Source organism: Physella acuta, unplaced genomic scaffold (genome assembly GCF_028476545.2).
Source record: "Physella acuta isolate Inbredline_101_S28 unplaced genomic scaffold, ASM2847654v3 ptg001079l, whole genome shotgun sequence".
Lineage (NCBI taxonomy): Eukaryota > Metazoa > Mollusca > Gastropoda > Physidae > Physella > Physella acuta.
The window spans coordinates 497786-518968 of NW_026732596.1; the positions used below are offsets into that span (position 1 = coordinate 497786).

Here is a 21183-nt window from a genome sequence, read left to right on the forward strand (position 1 = left end):
CTAACTCGCGTTGTTGACTACATTATGCCTTCATATGCCGAGGTCTCTGAAACATATGATCTTCACTTAATCTGCCCAGTGTCATGGACACGAACGGTAAAAGACGACGATGATTATGATTAGGCACAAAGTATTACCTTGGGGTATGGGGTGACATCAAATTTCCTAGTTTAGAGAGGGTGGAGGGGGTGGGGGAAATCGTGGATTACCGCATCGGGTCTCACCCGACTACCCGACCTAGTGAAGCCACTAAGTATTGGTAATGACCATAATGCCACCAGTGATAATACAAGCTTGATTTGATCCTACCTAAAGACGGGTAGATCTGTCTACATGAGTGTTTATATTTTAAACCTTCAATACGGTTGACTTGAGTATTAAACAATTTCGTGTATCAGTACTATTTTTTCGTAAACGCCCACATACACAGGGATCCATTGTCCTCGGTACGCGGAGCTTTTACCACAGGTACTTAGACCATAGAGCATTCGACTATAAGTGGCCAAAGCCCCACTGTATGAACGAATCCCCACTGTATGAACAAATCCCCACTGTGTGTAAGAACAAATCCCCACTGTATGAACAAATCCCCACTGTGTGTAAGAACAAATCCCCACTGTATGAACAAATCCCCACTGTGTGTAAGAACAAATCCCCACTGTATGAACAAATCCCCGCCGTGGTCAAACTACGTATGGTCAAACCACCCACAACCAAATGTATAGGCATATGTCCCTTAATGTAAGCCACAAATAGGCTGGAGACAATGGGTCTACTTAGCTTTCATCATCTAGGTCTTTTGACGTGCTCCCGTGATAGGGGGGGGGGGGGGAAAGAGGTGGGACGCTTAAAAGAATCAGTGATTTAAGTGCTAAAGGCGATACCATAACTATCGGGTATTTAGCAATTCAGCATGGTTGAGCCAATGATCGGGGTAATGGCGGAAACAAGCGAATAGCATGTCAAGGAGATATCTGTAACATTGTTCCCGCGTTCTCTGGCCATCCATCAAAGCCTGGTGATTAAGGTAGGATGGACACGATAATCCCCGGAGATGAGAGCGGCTCACGCACAGGTCAAGGACAACTTGATAGGCTGGATGTTACCTGAGCGGTTTAAACTATTCCCAGGTTACTTTTTTTACATTTTAATGATCGAGACAAAATTAGGAAAAATGTAATAGTAAGTTATAGTGTCATAAACCCCCAATAGTTAACTATTTTGTAATATTTATCTTTTGTGAGTTCTCTCCACCGTGAATACAAAATAATTAATCCAAGGTAAGTAACAAAGAAAATGCTTTACATTTTGTTAAACCCGAGTAGTGTACCTTTTTACGTTTGAAGGATTTTACCGACAGTCACTCTCATAGCAGAAGTTTATGAGGCCCTATATTTGGAACAAATGTGTGTGGGGGTGAACCACAATACAGTAATGATGGAGGGGTGGGGGAAGAAATTATTACATGCGTTTACATAAACTATATGGGGATGGGGTGGAATCGGACTTAAGAGACGACGTGTGACGAGTAGAAAGGTGTTTCCGCTTTTTATTTTACAAAATTGTTTTGAAAATGAATTTCAGCAGTTATTTCGCATTTTAAAAGGCTTTCTGTAAATTGTAATAAAATTGATCAGTATACATTGGGCCTACAACAATAATGTATTGTTAGCTCAGCTGATAGAAATATTTTACAAAGAAATCTGTTTAAAAAACCAAACAAAATTATTTTGGGGTAACCTTAGCTTAGGGCCAAGTGTGACTTCAATTTTTTTTTGAAGGGGAGGGTGGGTTTCTGAATATTTTTTTGCCAAAGAGAGCAGAGTTTCTTTCAGGTACCTCTTCGGAGTTATTTTCAGTTTCTAGACTAGGCCCTAGGCTTAGTTTACAGATCTGTTATTTGTATTCATATTTTTTATTGGTAACAATTTTAAAATGACTCTTTCAACCACTTCCTGTTTGAACCTCGTTTTGACAATATGGCTGCATTTCCTCTAAGATGAAAACATAAGTGGAAAGGAATGCCAAAAGGAGATATAGGTCTCCTATATTTCCAAAATTATTATAATGGAGCAGGAGGAATTCGTACCTGGCTCACAAATTGGCCATGATGATATTTCCCTAACTGAAGGAGCTTTCAATCCAATGGACTTTCTCGATGATGTTGATGATGGCCTCCTCATTCACCGAGTTGACTCCGACCAAGTTGTTTATCAACCACAACGGCACAAAGTCAAATTAATAAGCAAATATTTAATGGGAGAAATTTTAGGTGAAGGGTCTTATGGTAAAGTTAAAGAGGTTTTAGATACTGAGACTTTATGTAGAAGGGCAGTGAAAATCTTAAAGCGCAGAAAGTTGCGGAAGATACCAAACGGAGAACAGAATGTTCAGAGGTGAGTTGATGATGGGTGGCACTGGCAAGTAATTTGAAGTAAATTTAGCTGTTTTTCTTCAGTCTAATGAGTGCAGAGAATAGTTTCAGACTGTTGTTAAAGAGTAACTTACATGATAGTGAACGTTCAACGTACATTGCACTTAGAATTTAGAAGGTCTATAACGCAGCAAACACTTTGTTGGTTTTCACAGCAGTTTTCAGCTTAAAAATACAATAAAATTATTTATTAGCATAACTTATGCAAAACTACTGCGCTTGCACATAAAGTCATAAACTGTTCATTTATGAATACTTCTGTGTCAAGTACTTTTGTTTTCTCTTTCAGGGAATTTTTGAACAATTTTTTATATGTTGCATGGTACGCAAATATCTATTTTCACACCACCCCTGATAAAGTGACCTAGTGTTGGTATTTTTCTCCTGCAGACAAGAAAATGAAAGCAGTTGATCTTGCGATGTTTGGAAATTCTTGAATACTTTTTTAAAAACTTTAATTTACATCAAGAAAAGATTCTTAAAAATTAAAAACACTCATGACATTTGCAATGTGAAAAAATAATAAACCAAGACTCTAATTCACTTCTGATTTGAACTCTGAGATTCTTAGTCAACTGTCGCACTTTTCTGTTCACTCTTTGCCATGCCACAATGAGTTCAAATCAAAATTTATGGCAATTTTAATCTGCAGATGGCTAAAACTAAAGGAACTAAACACTTTATCATTTTCTTTCAGCAAGGCAATATCACACATCATTTATTAAATTTAAATATTTTGAAAACTTACAAGAAAATTAAGGTGGTTACCAAGTCACTTGCAGCAGGGCAATACTTTGTTAATATTTTAATGTTTTAATTCTATTGTTGATAGCTCAAATGTATTATTTAATGTCAATTTATCCAGTCATTGTAGTTGAGGTTAGTGACATCTTGTGATAAAACATAAGCTGTGCATTTCACATAATCCCCACTTAATGCATTAAATCATGCTAATTCACTACTTGCAATTGTTAATTTAGCTGCAGTTATCAAATGACTAGGGCCATATTATTTACATTAGTCTGGCATAAGACTTTTTATACACTACATCAACATATTCAATTTATATCGCTTGTGATGTACTATTTATGTATTATTTTAGGTTTGACTCTTTAGATACTTTTATAGTTTGTGTATTATAGGAACTTATAATATATTGATCAAGTTTTTTCTAGTTCTTTTGTGTTGTTTATTCTACAGAGAAATTCAGCTGTTGAAAAGACTTCATCATAAAAATGTTATAGAGCTTATAGATGTCTTGTACAATGATGAAAAACAAAAAATGTAAGTATACATTATTTACATTTTTCATACTGTTTTCAGAATTATAGATTCTTTAAGATGTAATATTTTTGTAAGCAAGTTTTTTTTTTGGGCCTATATAGTCTCTTGTTGTTTTACTTTTATTACATGTGTTTGTACATTGTATTCATAAAAATTGAATTTAAAATTTTTTTTAGCAATCAAAAAGTCACTAAATATTTTCATCATGATGTTTTCTTGATGCAATTTAATTTTGACCTGATATTATGCAGGTATATAATTATGGAGTATTGTGCTAGTGAGCTTCAGGAGATGCTTGAAAGTGTTCCAGAAAAAAAATTTCCAATCTGGCAAGCACATGGGTATGTCATACTCTTATTTTATAGTATGGTTAATTTTTTTTGTTTATATACATGTTGTTTTTTTTTTTTTTGCCTCTTTTAGTAGCTTAGCTTAAGTCGAAGACTTAATATATTTAAATTTTTCAGTCTAATTTTTTTTTATTCTTTATATTTTAAATAACAATAACATTTTAACTTTTACATTTTTTTGTTTATCTAAAAGGTATTTTTGCCAACTTATAGATGGTTTAGAATATCTTCATAGCCATGGAATCATACACAAAGATATCAAACCTGGTAACTTACTTGTCACAAATGATGAAACATTGAAAATTACTGATCTTGGTGTTGCTGAGGTAAGCAATATGTAAATTGTGAAGCTTATATTGATACAGCTTGAAAAACACAGGATTTTTTAAGTTTATTAAGTTTCCATTATATTGTTTGGTTCTTTAAGGTGTCTCTTGTGAACACGCTGACAGACAACCACAAACGGGTTACGAAAATTCAATATTAACTTAGTTTAATGACTGTCTACGCTATCTACACACACTAAACACAGTTTATTCTAATTAAATGACACAAAAGTAAAACCCAATAGTGGCTACAGAACTAAAGTACACAGTGTATTAACCTACACTAACCTGATAGATGTAAAGTACTGATCAGATATAAACTAAAAACACTGTCATTTATATATATTTGTACAAAAACAAGTACAAAACTGAATATTACCATGTGTATTACAGACAACTCAAACATGAGTGGTGAACATTAGGGGACAGGACAGGTTACTACCTAAAAACATTTCATACTTTTTACTCATTAACTACAGTGTTGGTTTTAATATTGTAGGCACTAGATCTTTTTGCAAGAACAGATGAGTGTCGAACAAGTCAAGGATCACCAGCATTTCAACCACCAGAAATAGCCAATGGTCAGAATACGTTTGCTGGTTTCAAAGTAGATGTTTGGTCCAGTGGAGTGACCCTGTGAGTTTATCCTCATATATATTATATTTTACATTAAAATCGCATTGTGAGTCATAGATATGAACCAACAATTAGTCTTTATTTTATTTTTACGTATAATTAAATGAAAGAAAATCTATTAGTAGAGGGCAGTAAAATTAATAATCAGTATTATGGTTTATTTTTATAGATATAATATTACCACTGGAAAATATCCATTTGAAGGGGACAATATTTACAAACTTTTTGAAAACATTGGTAAAGGTGTTTACTCTATACCTGAAGAAGTGTCTGATTTGTTGGCTGATTTACTCAAAGGTAACAAGATTTATCTGATCATTTCTTTTACATTGGTATATTATATATTGTTACAAGCCTATAGTGCTCATTACTTTCTGGAATTAGCCTAATAGTTTTCATTTTGCATTTGTTTTAATTTTTAGGAATGCTGGCTTATGAATCTGAAGTGAGATATACATTGCAGCAAATTAGGCAGCATCCGTAAGTAAAAATTAAAATCTCATGTGGATTATTAGATTACTAAATTAGGTTTAAATTATTAGTGTTTGACGTTTAATTTTTTACTTATTGTATTCTAGAGTTTGAATTAAAAGTTAATTAGCACATTAGAAAACAAGTAGAATATTTTAAAGTAAGGACAGTATCCTTTAGTTACACATTATGTATATGACATGAATTTCCTATCTTTTGTGTGACAGCTTGTGAACACTTGTGTGTTGAGTTGTCCTTACTTTCCCTGATACTGACCAGTGGTGTGTGGACTTTAGGAGAGATCCTATATGTTCAATCCTTGAAATGCACTTGTCTTATTGGGTTAGTTGTTAGCATTTACCACACAGTCCCATGTAAAGATCCAAAACTTCTTTTTCAGGTGGTTTGTCAAACAGCATCCTAGAGTTTTAGAGCGGGTACTGATTCCTCCACGACAAGATGACCCAGAGGATGTGCTTCGCTCAATGACAGTGATTGGGAGCCTTAATGCTATGCACATGGAGGTGTATGAAGAAGAGCAGGATGGAGAGGTGTTGATGCTTTCAGAATCTCACGTTTGCAATGACAATGATAATTTTATTAATCATGGTAAAGAAGAAAGAAAACTTTTATTTTCCTTTGATGTTATCTCACGGCCTTCATAGCTAATTACTTATATTTTAAGTAAATTTTTATCGCAGATGTTAACATTTAGTGTATTTAAAATGGTTTAAGGTGAAAATGAAACAGAATTTACTAGGCATTAGCAAACTGATTGATTTTTTCAGTTAATAGAATGCCACCCGGACAAAAGTTAGCTGGTTTGAATTTAATTTACATGATCATGTTTCTGTAAAACTAATTAGTCCGTTATTACTATAATATGATTTCCATGTGCTAAGTTAAATATAAACAAACGGATTTATTTTTTATATGCACAGAAGATATTTAACAAATTAAATTTTGTAGTAATCAGCTTTTTAATTCTAAGCGGCCAAGCAACTTTTTATTTTATTAAATTATTTATTTTATACATCCTTTTCCAGCTGTTGACCATGTAGTACCATCTGAGAGGAGAGAGTCTGATGTAGTAGTAGGAGACAATGATTCTTTACAAGCAGCGGCAGCAACAGTGCCACAGAAAAATGGCAAGCTCAAGGGGAAAAAAGCAAACAAAAGCAAGTTTTCTGGGTGTAAACAGTCATGACGTTTTGTTTCAACTGCCCTAGAAGTGCTGGGTTTTTATTACCTCACTGGAGTTGTTTTTTTAAATGCTTTTAGTCATTCATCTCAAAGAGTGCATTGCCTAAATTTTGGAATGAAATTTCTTTTTTTTTTTGTTGTTTTAAAAAAAATGTTAACACTAGGTAACTGCCATCAAACCACTGATGCTCACATTTGTTGACCAAAAACTTAAGAACTCTCTTATTTTGTTTTTTTTTTTTGCTGTGAAAATGTGCATTTAAAAAAGTAATTGAATGTGTGAAAGTGTTTGTTAAGCTCCTTCCTGTTGATTTTATAAACTAGGCAAATTATTGGCTAAAAATTTAATTGATTTAGGCATTTTAATTGCAGTCTTCTGAAACTGTTATGTATGTTATTAAAAATAATGATCAAAGTTGAGAATATTTAAAACCAAGATTATGTATATAACATTTGAGATTTTCTAAAAAATTTAATAATGAAATCACTAGTTGATGGCGTGTTATCAAACCATAAATAATATATATCCATACCTTGTCTAAAAAATGTTTACAATATTACCCAACTATATCCTGCTTTGGTATCAACTCATCAACAGAATTTTTTATCTTAAAAGTCTTAGTTTACTTTCCAGTTTTTTAAATTAATTGTCAAATATCACTGTTAGTATTTATTATTTTGATGTGGAATTACACTCAAAAGTGCTTCCTCATAAGATAGTAACACAGGTCATATTTATATTAAATTACGCCTATAAATGTTAATCTTAATCTGCCAGTGATGTTAATAACTTGTAGAGTGTAGATTTGAATCATGTGCCATGTGTTCATGCTAAAGTCACAATTCGTGCTGAATGAAATCTTGTTATTGACAAATAATTCCCTTTTTTTCTGATATTCTCATTTCCTATTATTTTAGCAGTATGTTAAATAGTGACTTCACCTGACACAGTATTATTGTTTTTAGTCTATCATGTTTTTTTTAATCTGTAGAGACATAAAAGATTTTCCTAGTTTTATATCTTTTTCTTATATCTCTTTTTTTTTAGAATAACTAATTAATTCTCCTAACCCTTCCACAAGTTAATGAAGGATTATTTGTAGATATTTTATTTGCTAATTTAGTTTTTAAACTTTGTAGGAGACGAAGTAATTTTAGTGATCTTTGCAGTTGAAATATTGTTTCATATGTGATTTATTATAAAGCAGTTCTTTCACAGTTGCAAGAAGTAAAGTTAGGAGTATAAGTTTTTAAAATTATTACTTTTCTACAAAACAGGAAACATAATGTTTTAAAAAAAAATTAAAAAGCTACCTGAATCAGTTACCGTAGTCATTTTTAAGTCTTGTGGCATTTAAAATAATAAAGGCTAAGCTTTTTTACACCTACAATTAATGATTTTTTCTATAAGGATTTGCTGAGCCTGATTTTGTTTATAAAAAGTATTTATCAGTCTATAGTTACCTGTTAACCTACATGTAAATATAATTGTTATGATTGGGTACTATGTTAATATACTTAGCCCATTCCTTTTTATGGCTTGTTTTAAAAATATATATAATAAGTTTAGCTGAGATAAGGCCATTCATCTGAGTATTTTTTAGTAAATTATTTTTGAGAAATGAAAAAAAAAATCCAGTGTTAATGTGTAATAATACAACTCCTAGCAGAAACCATTCTAATACAGTTTACTGATTAAAACCTAAAATTTATTCTGCATTTGAAAGAAATTTGACATTATTTTAGTTATATTGGATTTTTTTACATAATTAAATAGCTAGACTAATGAGGATAACTAGTTAACTTATTGTCAGTATTGTTTGTTTTTGTTTTCTTTCTTCTCATAATTTTGGTGATATCATCTGCTAAGAACAGAAAGGGGAACAATAGTCAAGGAGAGATAAGTGCCTTTCTGCTCTCAACTGATACTTTGTATGTATAAATAGTATATGCAAGTAGTAACTCTGGGTTGTATCAACTACTGTTTTTTTTTCAATGAAAAGCATTACAAGGAACATTTCTCTCCCCCAATTCCTAACTTGTGACTGAGCCAGTATGTTGTAGATTAAGGTACTTTGGACTGAATTTTTTTTAAAAGACTGAATTTAAAGAAAAATACTGATTGTTGGTACTTATTCAGTGGTAAAAATATCGTAATGCTTTTGTCTGTGATATGTTTATTAATATGCTCCAGCCATTTCAAATTTTGGCACTTTTTATTTTGGATAATGTTTGTTTTGATTATTATTGTGTGTTTTTGTTATCATAAAGCTATGATGTAAATACAGTACTATTTCATACATTTGTTTTTTGACATACAATTTTATTTTCTTAAGTTAGCACAAAAATAAAAAACTGTAAAGATAAACATGCCATTCCATTACAATTTTAACTGGGATTTCTCATCTTCAGAACCATCTAAATTCATCAATCACTTTTTTTTGATTATATCATATTTCATATGATCATCATATTTCCATTCATAATGTAATTGCTTTTAAAACCATTTTTAACAAAAAGTACATGTGTATAAAATAAAACAAATGCTCTTAACACTTTGTAAAACTTCATATCAATACAATTACAATATTTTATAATGCCAAACTATATAATAAAATAATTTTTAAATGTTTAGTATTCAGAATATCTGCTGTTTTTTTTGTCACTATTTGATTTATTCTACATTCAGTAACATTTTATTGAACATACCAGACAATATGTAGAATAAAGAGTCACATAACTTTCATTTTTGTTGAGCGAGTTCTTAAAATGGACTAAAGAATATTCTTGGCACTCTTGTGTGACATTTTGTGACAGTGTTGTTTGTTTTGTTGTTTAGCTATTACTTTAATTTTTAAAATTCCAAATATTCATTTACTACTATAATCTCTATAACTTGAAGCAAAGAAACAAGTTTCTATTCTCATATCTTAAAACAAAACAGTTTTTAACTAGAATAAATGCCACTGATTTCTAGTCAACAGAGTAAACAATTTGGCATTGCAGTATTGTCTAATGCTGTTTTAAATTTTGAGAAATCTGAAGCAAATCAAATGTGTTTAGTAACTTTAAACTTTAAAGAAGTGAAGCACAAAAGTATGTAGATATCTAATGAATCTCAAAAAATCAATACAAAACAATGTTTAGAACTTTAAACTTAAACCTTCAGCCTTCATTAGTAGTGAAATTTCGTGTGATTTGTATGCAGATTGTAGATCTAGTAAAACATTTCAATAGTTTTCTTCTCTTAATTAGATTAACAATTGTTTTTATTTATTTCACCAATTTTATTGGGGGGGGGGGATTATAATTTGGTTTAATTGTAGTTGAATTAATGCACTAGTAATAATAGATTCTAGTATTATTAGACAAAGTATAGGCCTAGCTTCAACAATTTTATAATGTGTATGGGAGGCTACTCTCGAATAGTTTACTGAAAGCGTTAGTCGTTCAGATAAATCTAAGGGCAGTCGGTACAATAACATTTAATAACAATGGCCGTCAGCCTCATTAAAAAACTGTCCACGAGAGAAGTAAGTTTTTTCTTTCTTATAAGTAAGCATACAAAAGCAAAGCATTCACAGTAGAATAGAGGTAAACATGCGAGAATGCATCGTGCATTCATTTAGATCGAAATCTTCTTTTTTTTTTTAATAATCTGGATTGAATTAAAATTTTGGTTTGCCGAGCACCAAGCCCAGCAATTCTTTTCTTTTTTATTCATTTATTCAGTGAATTTATTTGATTTGAGTTGTTTTGTAACTTGTAGAGACTAGGGCAGGGTCTAGATTCTAGATCTATCTGTAGTCTGTAGATAATAGTAGATATTAGATAATATTAGATCTAGACTAAATTCCTAGAATAAATTTAATTTAGATCTAGAATTCTCATAGTCCAGGGGTGGGCAATTATTGTGGCACCATGGCCACTTTGTGGTAGCGGATTTTAGCGGAGGGCAGCACCGTTTAAAATTATTGTATTGTATTGTTAAGTTAACATTCCATTTCGGTCGCGAACATGTAGCAATGTAGCAAATCTCAGTTCAAGGCGGGGTTTTCTGAATGTCTGGCGGGCCACAAAAAACTCTGTGGCTGGCCTCACTTTGCCCAGCCCTGCTCTAGTCTATACTTTTTATAGGCCTATCTAAATTTTACGTTACTTATCAAATAAAGATACACATAAGAAAAAAAAAAGAACAGAAAAGAAATCTAGAATTCTAGATTTTAGAGTAGAGTTAGATTCTTAACTCTTATCAGAAAACATTGCTCGTGCCTTTTATTTTTGGAAGAAAATAAACATCCCAGCGTGTAAATAAACCACTGTATTTAAACCTACAACACTGTGGTCATCCATATAAGTGACATTATTTTTAAAGAATTTCATCTCTGTCGTCCCCCCCCCCCCCCCCCCCACCTTCCCTAACGTCACACATCAGGACTAAAAGTCATAACCCAACACATAAAATAACACCACACTCTAGCCTAGCAGCTCTCTCTAAATTGTAATTTATAAGAAAAACAGCAATTTTTTTCTAGATTTTTTACTGAGCCCGTCAATATTGAGTAGGTCTAGATTACTTTTATTGAAATTTTAAAAAAAATGTACCAACAGCAAGCAGCGGCTGAAATTCAGTTTCCAAATTTGCAAAAGCTTATTGTAACACTTTCTAAATCCCTCCGTCTGCCCCTCTAAAGTGTGGTGTCATTTATTGATGACCACTAATAAAAATAGCACCTCTATGAAGTAAACAGAAATATTGGGCACGAACCCAAGAATGCTTTGTGACTTTGTGACCTATAAATCTTGTAAATGGTAATATTAATTATTAAAATACATCCATCTTGGACAGAGAATAACACTAACTGTTAGCACAACCCCCCCCCTTAACCCCTTTCCCTCCCACACACACACAAAGTGTTCAATACTTTGCATGAGTTTTTTGTAGGTAATGGGGATAAATCATTGAAATAATATATTTATACTTTGACATTTAAAACTTACTCATTTTTCTCTGGTACACTGTAGATCAACTTTTAATATTAAGTTTTAGTCATAATATTAAACATCACAAAATATATTAAATTCATCCTAATAATTAATAGTTACACAATACATGTTATTAAAATAGTGTTATATTCACTTGAGTAGTAAATCTATTGAATTAAAATTTACTTAAAAATATTAGTTTAAAGTTAAAGTAAAGAAAAACATAATTTAAAATCTTTTTTAAAAATCAAGATTTAGCATTTTATTTATTCAATGAGTCATTATCCCATGGTAGTTTAAATTTGGCTTGAAAATTCCATGTTCATTTTTTAAAAATATCAAATGTCTGGTTTATTTTTTCTACTACTACTGGTCTTTTAACATTGCATCCAATATTTCAGTTAACAGGTCGTTTTAGCCTCCGTAAATCAGAATCTCAGTGGAAACCCTTTTCTAAAATACCTGGACGATTATGCTATAGACTGAAATACTTGGTTCCATCATGTGTGCTAGATGAAGGGTAAGTTTATTTATATTACAGTTGGTTGGTTGTCATATTCTAATTTTGAAACTTTTTTTAATGTTATAAAAACTTATGTTTAGCAACAAATAAAAAAGTAGTCTTTCCACTGCGTTCTCTGGCAGGATGAAGGTTAGCTGCCTTCATTTCTTCCAATTCAATTTTGCTTGTTTCTATTTTAGCAGTTGAAATCTGGGAATTATTAAGGACCAAACAAGAAATCCTAACATAGCTAGTAGTGGCTGGTGATCACTTACTTGATTAAGCCTTTCTTAAGTCAAACTTCTAAAAACTTGGTACAAAAATTGTTTTCCTATAAACTTGAAAAAAAAGTTGCGAGTTCAGATACATTGTGTTTTGACATCTGCTTAAAAGAATCTTAATTCTGTGATTCTCTTGTATTTTAACAGCTTTTCTTGAGAAAATTTTTAAAAAATTAATCATTTAAACCTATTATTTATTTTTCAGGTATGTGTTTCTAGGTTTCAGTAAGTCTGGACAGTTTGTAATATCCTACTCTTTACAAATAGATGCAGATGAGCACTCATTATACCCCGATCATGTTTACAGACTACAGTGGTGGCTCTTTATTCCATGCAAAAGATTACAATTGGTAAAGTTAGCCTAATATATTTCCTTGTCACTCAAAGACTTATATTCATTCTTTAACACAAGCATACTTTATGACATTTTGAAAATAAATATTATTTGAAATTATTTTTTAGTATATACTGTTTCATGAAAACAAAACCTCTTTATTTTGATGTGTGTAGGTATCTGAAGTTCGACTGTTTGGTGAAGACAATATTTTTCACTCTTTGTTTATTGCCTATTGTGAATGGCCTGAAGACAGAACCAAAATTACCATTTACGGCCATAGGTATGTTTACTGAAGTCGTCAAGTGATTTAAAAAAAAAAATTTTAATTAATTTATGTACATCACTTACAATTTTGTTTTGTTTTACCTTGTGTTTTAGTACCCTGTCATAAACTTATGTTTTTGTTTGCATTGTGTTTTTAGTACCCAATCATAAGTCATAACTGATTTTTGTGTGTTTAAGTACATTATCATAAAGCTTAGCTTTTGTGTTGTCTTGTACTGTAGTACTCTATCATAAGCCATTATGTTTATTGATTTGCTTTTAGCACACCACCTGCTGGAGAAGATGGCTGTCAGTGTTATCTGACTGTGACTGCAGTGCCATCACTTGGGGAATGTCATGACTGTCAAATGCGATCACATGGTTTGTTCTGATTTCTCCAATTGTTTGGTAGTAAAATAAAAGAAGAAAACATCTATTCAGGAACACACTTTTGCAGAGAGCTTAGCTTAATAATTTTTTCTTAAACTAATAATACTTGAAAATAATAAAAAATACTTTTTACTTGACAAAAAGTAGAAATTACAAGTACTCAGGCTTACCTTAATGTGCCAAGTACCAAGTCTAGCTTAATCCATAATACCTGACCTTTAAAATAACACACTGGCATTTTATTTCAAAGGTCAGAATTGAATCAGTTACAAACAGATATACAATCCTGTGGTATTTAAAGAAATTGATCATTAATTTTTTCACAGTTGTTGCGCAAGTCCCTTCTATACAGCAGTGCCTTCGTCACAGTTTCTGTGTGCACTCCAAATTTGAGCTGGCACCGCCTTTCCCCTTTTTCTCACCCAGGGTGCAGTTGCGTGTTGATGGTATAGCAGTTCTGAACACTGGAGACTCAATTGTTGCATTACAGGTACTTGAAGAAAAAAAAAAATTTTCACTTTGGGCTCGTATATACTTTATGGTTCATAGCTGTTTTAAAGTGCAGCTTTATAGAATGGAAATGGGATGGAGTGGTCTAGCAGTAGAGAGCTGAACTGCTAAGTAAGTCTCGAGTTCGAATCCGGGTTGAAGTCAGTAGACCGTCCCTGAGTCCATCCAACTCTGATAGGTACCTAATTCACATTAGGGAAAGTAAAGGCGGCTGGGCATAGTGCTGACCACACTATGCCGATGCCACAGAAACAAGTAATCTCTACTTCACTTGCCCTGTAGACCATCAGGTTTGAAAAGGAAACATTACTTACTACTATAGAATGGAAACATATAAAAAAAAAATTTAAGTTGCTTATCTTTTTCTATGACTATGGTCTTCTGAACCCTACATCAAATAATATCAGCCACTGATTATAGAGCTAAGTGGGTTCTGTGTTTGCCCCAGGATCTAAGTGCAACAGGTTTTGAGACCAACAACTACCATAGTTTACGACTAGCCTTTTAAATTTACTAACTTTAAATATAATTGAGAATATATTTTCGGTCTACAGTAAATGCGTATGTAAGACAAAATTTTTGGAGTCTTCATTTTCATTACATGTAAATATTTTGCATAGTTTTTTACAAAGAGATTTCAACTATATATTCTGTAAACATGTTTGCTGTTTGTTATTTCGTACTTTTGTTTTGTTTACAGGTTGATACCCAGCTCCCACTGAACAGTTTTGACACCGAGGGCCGTCTGGCTATGGATCAAGAGGAAATCCAGTCCAAAGCTGGTTTAGAGAAAGTGATCCTTGGGGCAGATCTCTCCATCTTTGGCACAGTGAGCACATACTTCACAGAACAAGAGGAACCCTGTCAAGATCTCAGCCCCAAACATCGAAACAGTTCTGACTCTCCTCTTTTAATCGAAGAGGAGGGGGAGAATTTTTACTCTGCTGACATATCCGAGCACAGCGACACAGATCAGAGTGAATCAAAATCCACAAAATCCAGCTGTGATAGGTCCCGGCCGTCATGTGACAAATGTTTATTTGGGGCGGGCGGGAACCCTAAGCCTGGCTCAAACTGCGGCTGTTCCCTTGTTTCTAGCCACCGGCCAGCATTACGAACAAAAAACCTGAGCAACAGTAACAACGAAACAGCATTGCCAGTTAAGACTAGTTCCAGTCACTGCCACCCTAGTCATGAATGCCTTTCTCCAAAGTCACCCAGGTCCCCGAAAAGCTCGGGTTGTACAGACTCAGCCAACAGAGTGTCACTTCTCTTTGGCCCATCTAATTCCAGTAACATAAACCATGTTTCCAGTAGCATATCTGTGATGACTGGGCCGCAGCCCAATGAAAGGTTAGCAGAGCTGGCTCAGGCAGCGGAAAATATTATGTCACCTCCACCACCAGTTGTTCAAGTAAGACCTTTTAAAAAAAAATTTGATACTTTTGCGTATACATGCCATTTTAATATATTTACTGCATGTTTGGGTGGTCAAGTGTACTACTGCTAACCTGAAGTTCTCGAGTTTAGAATAGGGCTCGAACATGAAAAATGTCCCCGAGTCCACCCAGCTGTTATGGGCACCTGACTTAGGTTAGGGATAGTAAAATTCACCTGCCCCAAGGACCTTCAGGTTTGAAAGGGTACTTAGAGGTCGGCGTGGTCGAGTTTGTAAAGCTCATGGTTGCTAAATCAAAAAGTCTCGAGTTCGAACCCTCGGGCAGATGAGGCTCGTTAGCTGGGGACAGCCACTCTTCTAGGAGAGACAACTCCAAAATCAAACAAAAATCTTGGTTGGACAAAGGCTATGAAAGCAAATCCAAAAAGAAAAGCAGGCTGAAATTAGAATCAATGGCCCATAACCAGTTAACGCATATACTTAATAGTGGTGGAGGGAATCCAACATTAAAATTAAGTATGAAGAAGAAGAAGAAGAAGGGTACTTTAGTTTTAAAAAATATATTTGGTAACTGTAGCAGTAAGATATTTGGATTATTTCATCACTATAAAGAACCCACTACCAGACAAACATGTTTTATTTGACAACCAACAGCTGTGTTCTCATATAAATTTTGTATAAAATTGAGACTTGTCTCGTAAAAGAAGCTTCATTAACATCTTCTTTTGTCTAAAGTTAATTTATTCTCTCACTTGTGTTTTATATTTACATATGTTGTATAATTTAGTGCTACATTAGTCTTTGAAGACTAGGATATTTGATTGTTGTAGTTTTCTCAGATATTATGTAGCATTCTTAAAATAAATACTAAATAAAATAATACTGTATTCTTTTTTTACATCATGTTATACTGTAATAATTAAAATACTTGAACAATAGGAATTTAATATTAATTTTTCCTCAAGAAACTACTTATCTTTTTTGGAAAAATCATATTTTAAATAAAATTTACATGTTGTTAAAAGCATGTCTTAGTATAACAATTTTTTTTTCTGTAGGTCCAAAGCCCCAGCATTGAAATCAGTAGCAACAGAAGTCAAACCGACCTGGAAGATTTGTCGTCCATACGCTTGTCATCCCAGCGCTCTTTCTTCTCCCCCAGCAGCAGTGCTGCGTCTGACTGCCAGTCTCAGAGCTCAGAAAGTGTCATAGTTCACACCACACACACCCGCACCGTCACATTCTCAGTGCGCAGGTTCTCCACATGTAACCAGGAGGCTGAGGCTGAGTCCCCCACACCAGCTGAAGGTGAGAGGCTGTTGTGCTATCTAATGACTTACTAATTTCTCTATTATGTGACGTAAAGTGATAAAAACTATTGGAAATCCAAATGTCTCAACATTCCAAAATATTGCTGTTCTTGCACAGTTTACTAAGAACAGTATTACTTTATTTTGTCCTGACTAGTACAATATGTTGTTTATCTAATTTTTTCCACCTTTGAATCATCAAATATATTAAAGAAAGAGAATGCCAAATAATAAACATACATGTACATCAAGCATAAAGTGTATGAACATTTTTGACTGTAAACAGTTTGGTCTGAAAATTATGTTTTACTTTAAACATATTTACATAAAGATTGTAAGGATGAACACAAGGCTACAGTTTTGTAGTGTTGATATCTCTGTTTTTTTTTTGTAGCTGTTGTAAGTAATAGTGGATGGATTGTGTTGAGAGTTATCATGAAGTATTTCTTTCTTCAGATGATTATGACCTGGCATATAAAAGTATTTTGCCTGTGCAAGTGGTTTGGAATAAAATGCCTTTGAACATTATCAGAACTGTTAGAAGTGATATGTCTTTGGTGAGTAATCCTGTCCATTTACAATTTTGTGTTTGTAAAGTAGGAATTACAAAATATTTTTCAATGCAATGATTATTTATTCATTTTTTATATCAAGATCAAGTTGTTCACTTTTTCTTATTTGTATGAATCAAGAGTGATTAAATTAACTTTGTTGTAAATTTTCAAATTTAGAGTTTTATGAAAGAAATATTTTTTTTGTCTTAGATTACTGTACTACAGATGACATTTGATATTGAGCACTATATGGTTGAAGCCATTAGACATGATGCTGACTGGAGCCAACGTTACGTGGCATTTTGGAACTATGATCTCCAGATTTTAGATGTAAGTCTGCTGTAGTCATTAAATATTAATTAGGCTCGCACATTAAAATAACTTTTTGTCACTTTTATCATTTAAAAAAAAAAAAAAAAAAAAACTTTACAGAAAAAGTTATTTGGAAATACAATAGAGTCTTGACAGTACAATGCTTTTATTTATTTGCTAGGTGTGTCCAAACAGTCAAAGTGTGTATGGTACAGTATATGCATTGATACGAGCCAAAGATACATTAGACAGGAGTAAAATGAGGTATTTTTCTCTTCGCTTAATGTACATAAACATTCATTTTTAAGTTTATAGAAAAAATCTATATCTCTGTTAGAAATAAAATACTTCAGTGGTGTATTCCATACTGTGGCAAAAATGTTTTAAATCAATAATCATTATTTGTTTAAGAGATATACTTTAGAATTATTTTTTTTTATTGTATTCATTGTTTTTTTTTAGTATGAATTGCGAGAGAAAGTAAAATAAAAATGATGTCATTGCCTTATTTTATTTGTAGTCGTATGATGGTGAAATTATATCAAACACAGTTTACCTTTGTCTTCAACTTATGTACAGGTAAACTAGTATATTGGTTGTTTATGGAATAGTTTAGTTGCTTCTTAAAAAATCCACAATACTCATTGTGTTCCATTAAATAAAAACAACACATTGTTGTTTTGATATGTAAAGTAAAAGTTTTTCTTTACAGGGTTGTATTCCACACTTTTTATTGAACCTTTATCTGAGGTGGATGAAAGAATACTAAGGGGGTGAGTTATCAATACAATGGCTATAGGTGTTATTAAAAATATTCTAAAATTTTTCATTAATTTACATTCATAATGTTACCATGGTGGTCTGTGGTGCAGATGGAGTAGAGTTCACCTGTTTATGTGACCACTGCACATGAAGGGATGGTTTAGTCAGCATTACACTCAGCTGTCTTTACCACCCCTAACGTTAAACAGGTACCCATTAAAACTGGGTGGACCCAGGGACGTCTTACAAACTCAAGCCTAAAATCCAAACTCTGGACTTTTGGGTTAGCAGCCATATGACCACACAGTTCCATATTAATAATAACAATAAAGATTTAATTGCAAATTAGTCAGAAAATAATAAAGATTTGAATTATAAACTGAAATTAGTGGGCACAATAATGAAGCTTTGGATGGTACACAGAACTATAAGAGTTAGTAGAAAGAAAAATGATTCATGATTTTTATTTTTGTATCATACAGTCGAGACTGGAACTCACCAGGGAGTAAAGAATGTTGTCTTTTACGCCGCAAAGCAGCTGTTCCTCAGTCATTTTATACAAGTGTTCATGTCCTTTCCAATGAAGCTGTGTTTAAAGGTAAGTGCAATTATTATTATTATTTAATATTACTATTAGGTAAAGTATTTTTAAAAATTAATTCTTTTAAGTGTCATGCAAGAATTAAGTTGTAAAAGTCATCTGTTACAGAATGTAATATAGTTTATATTGATTGCTTAGACTGTTAGCTTAAAACCAAATGTATTATTTTGGTTTAATAAACATATGTTATGCTGATTTTTTAACAGATAAGTCATTGTCAATGCTGGTTGCACCATATCAGTACACTGCCATCATGTTGTGAATGGAGAAAATATTCTGGCTTTACAAGTAACAAGAAGTTTGGTGCTCAGCAATTAACCAAATGTAGTATAGCTAGTTTGGCTGAGAACTTCAACCTTTAAAAAATCGCTAAGCCTTACTTTAGTACAACTCAGAGGATTAAATTATTATTGTTTATCTGCGCTGTACAAATATTTGGGTATTGCTCATCAGTAAGATCGGGAAATATTAAATAACACTGTTCAGAATAGATAAAAGTTTTTACATGTAGAAAAATTTAAATAATAATGCGAAGTGCATGTTGTTATTGATTCATTTTAAAAAAAATATCCCAATAAATGATTAAATTCTCTTAGTATCACTGCTGAAGTTAATTTATTATAAACAATTGAATCTCTAAGCTTGTAGATGCTTTACCTTTTACTTGTAACATTTTGTGTGTGCAGGGCTATGCTCAACAGTTTGTTTAAATATAATGGCTTGGAGCAAGAAAAAATATAAACACATTTTAATATTTTAAAGTATGTCTTTGAATTTTTACAGTTAAGCTCTAAATTTAAAGTACACCAGTAAGTAAAAATGTTTTTTTTTCTATATTGGGGTAAATACTACTTTTTTTAAATTAGCATTTCCTTCTAATATATTATAACAAAGAACAAAGTAGTGCGGCTGATGGATGTTTGGTCTTATGATCTAAAAAATTTTTTCCATTCATAGACTTATCAAAAACCACTCATATCATTTTACTATCACACATTATATTATCTACATTATGTTTTAGTATGTCACCTTGATTGTAAAGAACAAGTGACATCAGTTCTGACATCAATTCACTGTTAAGTACAGATCATTACTTCCCCTTACAATTATTTCTCATTACCTCCCCTCACAAATATTTGACACACCTCTTGACTGTGTAGCACAATAACCTTTAATGTAGACTTTTTTAAGAATCACTGAATGGATCTCACTATTACATTTTTTAATGTTGATGTATTAAAATAAACACTGCTTTGTAACTTGGTGATACATTAAAACTTTGATGTACTGTAGACTTTCATTTGTAATGTTCAGTAGTTAAATTGTAGTATGTGATTTGGGGATGCGTATACATACAAAATTTTGAATGGAGCTATTCCTTAAGGTAGTTTATTTTTACATACACTTTTTCTTTGTTTCAAGGGCTTCTAGGCTCATGATTTCATAGGTAACATTTTGACATGAAATCTGTTATGTGACTTTAAAAATTCAGCTTTTACCTAGTAAGGATAAATAGCAGAGACCTCTCAATATTTGTTTAAATACTATTTATAATGTAATTGATTACAATAATAATCATACACTCATTTGTGGATTTAACTGAAGCAGCAAACCTGTAGTATCAAAATTATTGAAAGAATGAGTTGGGGAAAATGTTGAAATTCAGTATTTTATCTGTCATTTATTTTAAGGAATGTGAATAAATGAACAACTAATTTACAATCTGCTCGTAAGATTTTTCAAAAATAATAAATGAAGGTATAATTTTGTTTATATTCATCCCACATGAGGTTTGAACAATAATTTTATTTTTAAACTAATTTTTTCATTTTTTTTTTGTTTGTTTTTTATTTTGCTCCCCGAAAATATTTTAAATTTAATATTCAAATCAATTTTCAAGTGATGTTAATGTTAAGTTTATATTTCAAAGCTGAGTTATTTAATTCACTGTTTTAATTAAGCAGGCCGTTGGATGCATTCCTGTGTTATGAATGTAAGATCCCAATGGTTGAAGTTAAACGTACTGTGTAATCAGTGTTTAGGTTTCATTTTGGTTTGCCTCATTGTAAAATGTACTGCTGCTAACCAGTATCAACCCAAATCAATACATTCCTGCTCATATCACACACAGACAGCATAATGTTGTGCATGTGTGATATTTAACTCATCCGCATAACCACACACACATAGGTTCCCTTTCAATTTTGTTCATTTAGTTCCCCGCATCCCCTTTCCCCAATTTTTATCTAGAAAAAATATCCATACCAGTCC

General features: G+C 32.3%; 2 protein-coding genes across 3 annotated transcripts; both read left to right on the forward strand.

Annotated features, from left to right (window-relative positions):
• The first annotated feature begins 1970 nt into the window (after positions 1-1970).
• On the forward strand, positions 1971-9448 carry LOC131955569 (serine/threonine-protein kinase stk11). Of its 2 annotated transcripts, none has more exons than XM_059319734.1 (9): positions 1971-2396; positions 3635-3718; positions 3970-4059; positions 4262-4394; positions 4894-5030; positions 5200-5327; positions 5453-5510; positions 5902-6110; positions 6548-9448. In XM_059319734.1, the coding sequence occupies exons 1-9, from the start codon at positions 2068-2070 to the stop codon at positions 6706-6708; spliced, it is 1329 nt and encodes a 442-aa protein (XP_059175717.1). In that variant the 5' UTR covers positions 1971-2067; the 3' UTR covers positions 6709-9448. The 2 variants fall into 2 exon arrangements, with proteins under 2 accessions (XP_059175717.1, XP_059175718.1); XM_059319735.1 differs by having other exon boundaries at positions 5902-6052; positions 6548-6697.
• Positions 9449-10186: 738 nt separating this feature from the next.
• Positions 10187-20754, forward strand: LOC131955574 (DDB1- and CUL4-associated factor 15). The gene is made up of 15 exons (XM_059319744.1): positions 10187-10237; positions 12092-12210; positions 12679-12823; positions 12984-13090; positions 13358-13455; positions 13791-13954; positions 14675-15388; positions 16432-16681; positions 17140-17240; positions 17448-17567; positions 17731-17813; positions 18070-18128; positions 18262-18322; positions 18794-18909; positions 19119-20754. The coding sequence occupies exons 1-15, from the start codon at positions 10199-10201 to the stop codon at positions 19172-19174; spliced, it is 2232 nt and encodes a 743-aa protein (XP_059175727.1). The 5' UTR covers positions 10187-10198; the 3' UTR covers positions 19175-20754.
• Positions 20755-21183: the final 429 nt, after the last annotated feature.